This window comes from Ranitomeya variabilis, chromosome 5 (genome assembly GCF_051348905.1).
Source record: "Ranitomeya variabilis isolate aRanVar5 chromosome 5, aRanVar5.hap1, whole genome shotgun sequence".
NCBI lineage: Eukaryota > Metazoa > Chordata > Amphibia > Anura > Dendrobatidae > Ranitomeya > Ranitomeya variabilis.
This window is the reverse complement of record NC_135236.1, coordinates 32817170-32824363: the sequence shown is the minus strand read 5'-3', so window position 1 is coordinate 32824363 and position 7194 is coordinate 32817170. Positions and strand designations below refer to the sequence as shown.

Here is a 7194-nt window from a genome sequence, read left to right as displayed (position 1 = left end):
TTTCTATGTGAGACTAAAACTAAAGGAAGTCCTATACTTTACTTTTCCTTGTGACATAACTGAGACGTATAATATATGAGGACAACATTGCTCTATTGGAAAATTTTCCACTATTTTAGTAGACGTTAGAATTAGTTGTGGGCTATGGCTCTTTGGGTGGCTTCCTCACCTAGCTAACTTTCTAGTCCCATATCTCTATGTGAAACCCAATCATGACACATTATCTGACTGTTCATCTGCTAGATCTGATTGTAACCTTACGACATATGCAGTGTCTATATAAGATCACTTACCTGTTTCTTTGTGAAGTTTGGCTTTTATATACCTGCGCTGTGCAAGTGTGTGAAGGTGTGACGTCCACTGCAGGCTGCCATATATCTGGTGGCAATATCAGCGGGTATCTAGGTCAGTTTGGAGACCTGGTCATAGGAGGCACGTTCGCCATTCATGTGAAAAGAATTTATTCAGAAACTAATTTTACAAGCAAACCAGAAGATCTTATATGTCAACAGTAAGTCTATCAAAATCTACAAGGGTTATGTTTGTTTTGATTGGGCAGTAGAAGATACCAAGTCCGGCACTGGTGGCAAGGACTCATCAGTATCAAATATCCAATACATGACTGTTATAAGTAGATCTATAAACCTGGAGAGGGATTTAAAGTACCATCATGCCTCATTAATGAGGTAACCTTGAAAAGGAAAGGACATAGATACAGTACATTTCAGAGATGAGTACAACAAGTTCTATTACATGCGTACATAGATTCTGGATATTCAAAAAACCTTTAACCATCTAGGTTTTTACTCCTTTAGATTTGACGTTCAAAACTACCAGTTCATGCAGGCTCTCATATTCGTCTTGGAGGAGATCAATAAAAATCCAGATCTTCTTCCCAATATCACTCTGGGATTCCAGATTTATGACACTTGTACTGCCGTGAGAAGAGCAGCAGAAGGCACCTTGTGGATGTTATCTGGAAGGGAACCAAGTGTCCCAAATTATCGTTGTGGTGAAGGAGGAACACTGGCTGGGATTGTTGGTGATTCTGGGTCTACACACTCAATCCTCATGGCTCAAATGTTGGGTCTACACAGATATCCGCAGGTAAGGTGAACATTGTCCTCCTTGTTTGAGGAGAAGTTTATGTCGCAAAGTTGTTCTTATTTCTCTAAAAATGTACTTGTCCATGTATCCCACCTTATTCAACACATGTTGTGTCTATGCAACTACAATATTTACACAAATGTGTTTTTATCTGACCCTGCTTGAATTGGTTGACTCATACAGCTATGGCTATGTGAGAGCTTTCATGTAACAAAAATCAAGATTTGTCAAGAAACATCTTTCCAGCGCTTCACCATCTAGCTGGATCAGTTTGTTGATCAATTTTCACTGTTTACATGCTGTCACTATATTGAGCCAAACAGTACAAAAAATCCTGAAGATCCTCAAATAGGAGAAGCCTATATTGTATTTGTTAATAAAGTTATTTTTCTTTCATTTATCTACAGATAAGTTATTTTGCTACCAGTCCGTTCCTCAGCAATAGGAACTTGTTCCCCTCGTTTTTCCGCACAGTTCCAAGTGACGCGTTTCAATATAGAGGTCTAGCTGAGATAATCTTGTACTTTGGATGGACATGGGTCGGGTTATTGGCTACCGATAATGATTATGGTCAACCAGGCATTCAGATAGTAAAGCAAAAAATTGTCCAAGCTGGAGCTTGTGTGGCCTTCATTGAAAATATCATGACTGGACAACCCAACAGAGGTGCTCCACATATCGTTAATGTTATCAAAGACTCATCGGCCAAGGTGGTGCTAGTCTTGTCCTCATCTATTCATTTCATGCCTGTGGTGGAAGAGTTGGCCAAACAAAATGTAACCGGGAAAATCTGGATAGCCAGTGAATCATGGTCAACTTCCTTTCTTAATATAGAAAAGTTCCAACCAGTCTTGATGGGTACTATAGGTTTTGCTATTCATGGGGGGCAGATGGCTGGGTTTGTAGAACATCTAAATAACTTACACCCATTAAAGTCTCCTCATGATCACTTTTTACTTAAGCTATGGGAGGAGAAATTTTCCTGCAAGTGGACCGACCTCCATAATAGAGCTGATGGCATGCTCAACCAAACCATCAATGAATGTATCGGGGATGAAAAATTAGAGTTTGTCATGGCTAATGTGGACTTTAGAATAACATTTAACATCTACAAAGCAGTTTATGCCTTTGCATGGGCCATACATAATTTGCTGCAATGTGAACCAGGAAAAGGTCCATTCCTTAATGGTACTTGTGCCAACATCTCATCCTTACAACCTTGGCAGGTAAAGAAGTTGCACATTTATATTTGTGACTACTAAAGTCTTCTGGCCTCCAACATATAAGCATAGATGAGTTTTTGCAAATGCATACTGTAATTACTGAAGGTAAAGGGATATCTTTTACACCCAGGCCACGTGCCTGAGAAGAACTATAGGGCTTTGCATAAATTAAGAAGACACCAGTATTTATGGTAGGTAGGGGCCCACTACATCTTAGATAGCTGCCTGCTGAACAATTGTTTGTCTGATTATTTATCCAGCAGCTATTTTTCCCATATCTCTCATACACAAGAGTGGTCACTGTGTTCTCTAGGAGATGTCTCTAAGCAGCTCCTCACTGGAGACCAAAAGAATCAGCAGTCCTAAATCTGATATACTAACATTAGTCTAATGTGTATAGAGGCTTTAAAACCTTTAGTATTTAAGGCCAGTAGCTTCAAGTTATGACATGAGCTTCAGAGACTTCTGACTCAGAGGGTTAGAGAATAGGTTGGTGGTTCCTCTCCTTCTGGAGAAAGATTGCAGTAGTCAATATGTGAGTAAGCCCTTCTTCGTGGTACTTGAGTGAGTAGAAGATGATCTCAGGCTTTAAAAATGCTACATTTGTGACGTCATCGATTATAAAATAAAATTAATCTTTTGTATTTCTTCAGCTCCTTCATTATATTAAAACTGTAGATTTTGAGACTAAAGACAATACTCACATATTTTTTGATGATAAAGGAGATCCTCCAGCCCTCTACGACATAGTAAACTGGCAACTAAGCTCCACTGGTTCCATGGAGCAGAAGACAGTGGGAAGCTATGATTTCAGTTCCCTGGAAGGGACTCAAATGAAAATTAACAATACAGCCATTATATGGAGTTCCAAGGTAGGGCATTGTATTCTGCAAAGGTTTAATGCAAGTAGATTGGGTTCAGGGAATGGGATATTTTGCAAGTGGAGCCTTGTAGTGCTTTCCTTTCGATGAAACTGAGACATGAGCTATTGTTTGGCCAAGTCTTCATACAGTGGGTCATTTAAGCAAACTATCAAAGATGGTTAATTTTGTACCCTTAGCTAATAAAATAATGGACCGCTGAGCCTTAATTTTGTTAAGAAATTGGGGTAATTGTAGAGAATACAGAGAATGTGGTCACACTTAGTCCTTGACATCTGCAAATTTCCTCTTCAGAGAGGAAGAGGACTTGAACTCTAGTGCCATGTATTGTAAGTAGCAATCCTAAAAGTCAATATTGATCCTTTAAAGAGCTTTGCCATATGACATAGGAAAAAAGCCAAACCAGAATCTTGGTTTGCAGGTGTTTCGGGGTGTTGCCCCTCGTCAGTACAAAGTATGAGATTTGATTTGGCTAGGTAAGAGGCTTAGTGAAGAGTGACAAGACAGGCCGGGCATGTCAGAGTGAGAAGAGTTATAGGCCATGTAATGCTCTTCTGGGAAAATAAAGATGCAAATTGCCTTTTCAAAGAGGAACAGGACTTGAACTCTTGTGCCACCTATTGGAAGTAGCAATCCTAAAAGTCAATATCAAGCCTTTAACGAGCCTTGAAAAATGACTTAGGATAAAAATCCAAACCAGAATCTCAATTTGCAGACATAGTTTTCGGGTTGTGGCCCCTCTTCAATTCAAAGTATGAGATCTGATTTGGCTGAGTGTGAGACTTAAGAATGGGATCTAAAGGGTAAGGTTTCTCCTTGTGGAGAGTGACAATCCAGGACTGGCATGTCAGACTGAGGCAAATTTCAGTCAGACCTTGAGCAAAGGCAGATGCCATGGGAAATAAGAATTGGGTTGTTGGATTTTAGCATGCTATATCCTTTTGTTCATAGGGAAGATAGGCTATTACTAGTGGTTTACTCCCTCATTCAGAACACGTGCAAACTAAACTAAATGAGAGAACATTTGCATTATCAAGGAGGGAAAAATAGAATAGAGTTTCTTTAATCTGTACATTTAGTCCCCCAATTGAAACAGAGCGTCAGGCACTTGCCTATTCTGTTTACCCATTGCACTCCCACCCTCTTAAGGTACCTTCACACGAAACGACTTTGTAACGATATCGCTAGCGATCCGTGACGTTGCAGCGTCCTGGCTAGCGATATCGTTTAGTTTGACACGCAGCAGCGATCAGTATCCTGCTGTGATGTCGCTGGTCGCTGAATAAAGTTCAGAACTTAATTTGGTCGTCCGATCGCCGTGTATCGTTGTGTTTGACAGCAAAAGCAACGATACCAGCGATATTTTACACTGGTAACCAGGGTAAACATCGGGTTACTAAGCGCAGGGCCGCGCTTAGTAACCCGATGTTTACCCTGGTTACCAGTGTAAAATGTAAAAAAAACAAACAGCACATACTTACATTCGCGTCACCCGCCGTCTGCTTCCCACACTGACTGAGTGCTGCAAAGTGAAAGTGAAAGTACAGCACAGCGGTGACGTCACCGCTGTGCCCTGCTACTGCCGGCGCTCAGTCAGTCAGTGCAGGAAGCGGACGCCGGGGGACGCGAATGTAAGTATGTGCTGTTTGTTTTTTTTTAATTTTACGCTGTTAACCAGGGTAAACATCGGGTTACTAAGCGCGGCCCTGCGCTTAGCAACCCGATGTTTACCCTGGTTACCCAGGGACCTCGGCATAGTTAGTTGCTGGAGAGCGGTCTGTGTGACAGCTCTCCAGCGATCAAACAGCGACGCTGCAGCGATCGGCATCGATGTCGCTATCGCTGCAGCGTCGTTTCGTGTGAAGGTACCTTTAGTTAAAGGTCAATATTGTTCAAGATTTGGTAGAAAACTTAGAGGTGAAATGTCAAGCTCTGCCTTGATAGTCTCTAATGCTTTGTTCTCTCGCTTTCAATATGTAAATGTCTATATGATAAATTCCTATGTTTAGAATCCTCAATCAAAATGCAGTCCGAGTTGTCCTTTGGGATCTCGAAAGGCAACAATTCCAGGAAAGCCAACCTGTTGCTTCGAGTGTGTCCAATGTCCAATAGGAGAGATTGCAAATGAGACAGGTACCAAAATAACAGTGTAAAGGTATGATGTATTTTATAGTTTATACTTATAGTTTAATGTTCATAAACAATATTCTTCTCTAGATGCGGTGGAGTGCCAAAAATGCTCTTGGGATACTTGGCCCAATACCCAGCAGGACTTGTGCTTACAAAGAACCATTGAATTTCTCTCCTATGATGAAGCCATGGGTATCAGCTTGGCAGCCGTGTCTATTGTTTCATCACTCATCCCTCTTGGAGCTCTAGGAATCTTTATTCGTTACAACACAACACCAATAGTCCGAGCCAATAACTGGTCTCTTAGCTGTCTTCTCCTCGTTGCCTTATTTTTCTGCTTCCTCAGTTCATTAGCTTTCATTGGATATCCACATCCTGAGAAGTGCCTGTTGCGTCAGGTGGCATTTGGCTTGGCTTTTAGTCTATCCATCTCTTGCGTCTTGGGCAAAACCATAACAGTTGTTATTGCTTTCAAGGCCACCAAGCCTGGGACTAGTTTACAACGATGGACTGGGGGGAAAGTGTCCTACTCTGTTATTGTCATTTGTGTTCTCATCCAGATATCTGTCTGTGTGACTTGGCTTTCTTATGCTCCTCCATTTCCCGAGTATGACACCAAGACTCTTTCTATGGTTCTCATTCTTAACTGTAATGAGGGTTCCCCTTTTGCATTTTGGGTTATGTTGGGGTATTTAGGTCTTCTGGCCACTGTCAGCTTCATCGTGGCCTTTTTGGCTAGAAGACTTCCTGACAATTTCAATGAGGCCAAGTACATTACATTTAGCATGTTGGCCTTCCTTTGTGTCTGGATATCCTTCATCCCAGCAACTCTCAGCTCCCGCGGGAAGTATACAGTGGCCATGGAGATCTTCGCCATCCTTTCTTCCAGTTGGGCCATTGTTATTTGTATATTCTTACCCAAATGTTTCATTATATTGTTTCGACCTCACTTGAATGTAAGGCAAAATCTAATGAGAAATGGGTTTGGTCAAGGTAGGACATCCTAGTTCAATCTTTGATCTTGACTATATGTAATCACTTCAATTCTACGAGCAAACCCTACTAGAGATTGCTTAAAAAGAGTAATAACATTATGTAAAATTAAGTCTTTCACCTATAAATATATGTTTTAAAGTGTCGTTATCGCATGCATTCTATATTGTAAGAACAAAGCCGTGTTTGCAACTATGCTACCCTAGGCACGTTAAATGTTCATGACCCTACTCCTAAGTCATGCTAAAAGTGCTTAGAACCTTTAGATACTAGTTAAGGCCACCCTACACATTGGATTAAAGTCAACTGAACCAGCCTAGATATTTAATACAAATACAATTTCAACATTTGTTTCCGCCCCGTTGACAAATACAGGCCTGACTGTGAACACAATAGCACAGAGAATGCCCATGGCAGTCATTTATATCCTATGTCTTGCAGTTTAGCTTGCTGATATAGACATTGTGCAAATCCAAGTCAACTTCAATATAAATTTTCATATCATTAGAGATTGAATTAGCTTTAGAAATGATGTGGACATTGATGTGGATAATGATCTGGATCTTTATACTGAAAGAGATAGCAGAGGAAATTACAGAACCAGTAACCAGAATCTTTGAAAATTCCTGGAGAACAGGAGTAGTCCCAGAAGATTGGAGAAGGACAAATGTTTTCCATACCTTATAAAAAGGAAACAAGATGGAGCCAGGAAATTACAGGCCAGTGAGCCTTACCAGGAAAAATCTTTGAACAAAATATTAAACAGCATGTATGTAAGTGCATGTATGTAAGAGTTTGTATAAGAATACAGTAATTAACCAGAACCAGCATGGCTTTGTAGCAAACAAGTCATGCCAGAC

The 7194-nt window shown here is 40.7% G+C and overlaps 2 protein-coding genes across 2 annotated transcripts; both read left to right on the top strand.

Annotated features, from left to right (window-relative positions):
• Positions 1–212: 212 nt before the first annotated feature.
• On the top strand, positions 213–3088 carry LOC143774785 (extracellular calcium-sensing receptor-like). Its single transcript, XM_077262552.1, has 3 exons — positions 213–511; positions 816–1107; positions 1515–3088. Exons 1-3 carry the CDS (start codon positions 213–215, stop codon positions 2367–2369), a joined length of 1446 nt encoding a protein of 481 aa, XP_077118667.1. The 3' UTR covers positions 2370–3088.
• On the top strand, positions 2906–6419 carry LOC143774784 (vomeronasal type-2 receptor 26-like). Its single transcript, XM_077262551.1, has 5 exons — positions 2906–2935; positions 2984–3202; positions 4759–4842; positions 5221–5344; positions 5429–6419. The coding sequence occupies exons 1-5, from the start codon at positions 2906–2908 to the stop codon at positions 6346–6348; spliced, it is 1377 nt and encodes a 458-aa protein (XP_077118666.1). The 3' UTR covers positions 6349–6419.
• The last annotated feature ends 775 nt before the right edge of the window (positions 6420–7194 follow it).

Excerpts from the sequence above, each read along its gene's own strand:
- LOC143774785 (XM_077262552.1), top strand. The coding sequence starts at position 213 with ATGACACATTATCTGACTGTTCATCTGCTAGATCTGATTGTAACCTTA. Across the intron at positions 512-815 it reads GAAGATCTTATATGTCAACA|ATTTGACGTTCAAAACTACC; the intron begins GTAAGTCTATCA and ends TTACTCCTTTAG. Across the intron at positions 1,108-1,514 it reads GTCTACACAGATATCCGCAG|ATAAGTTATTTTGCTACCAG; the intron begins GTAAGGTGAACA and ends ATTTATCTACAG.
- LOC143774784 (XM_077262551.1), top strand. The coding sequence starts at position 2,906 with ATGATCTCAGGCTTTAAAAATGCTACATTT. Across the intron at positions 2,936-2,983 it reads GCTTTAAAAATGCTACATTT|CTCCTTCATTATATTAAAAC; the intron begins GTGACGTCATCG and ends GTATTTCTTCAG. Across the intron at positions 4,843-5,220 it reads GGACGCCGGGGGACGCGAAT|AATCCTCAATCAAAATGCAG; the intron begins GTAAGTATGTGC and ends TCCTATGTTTAG.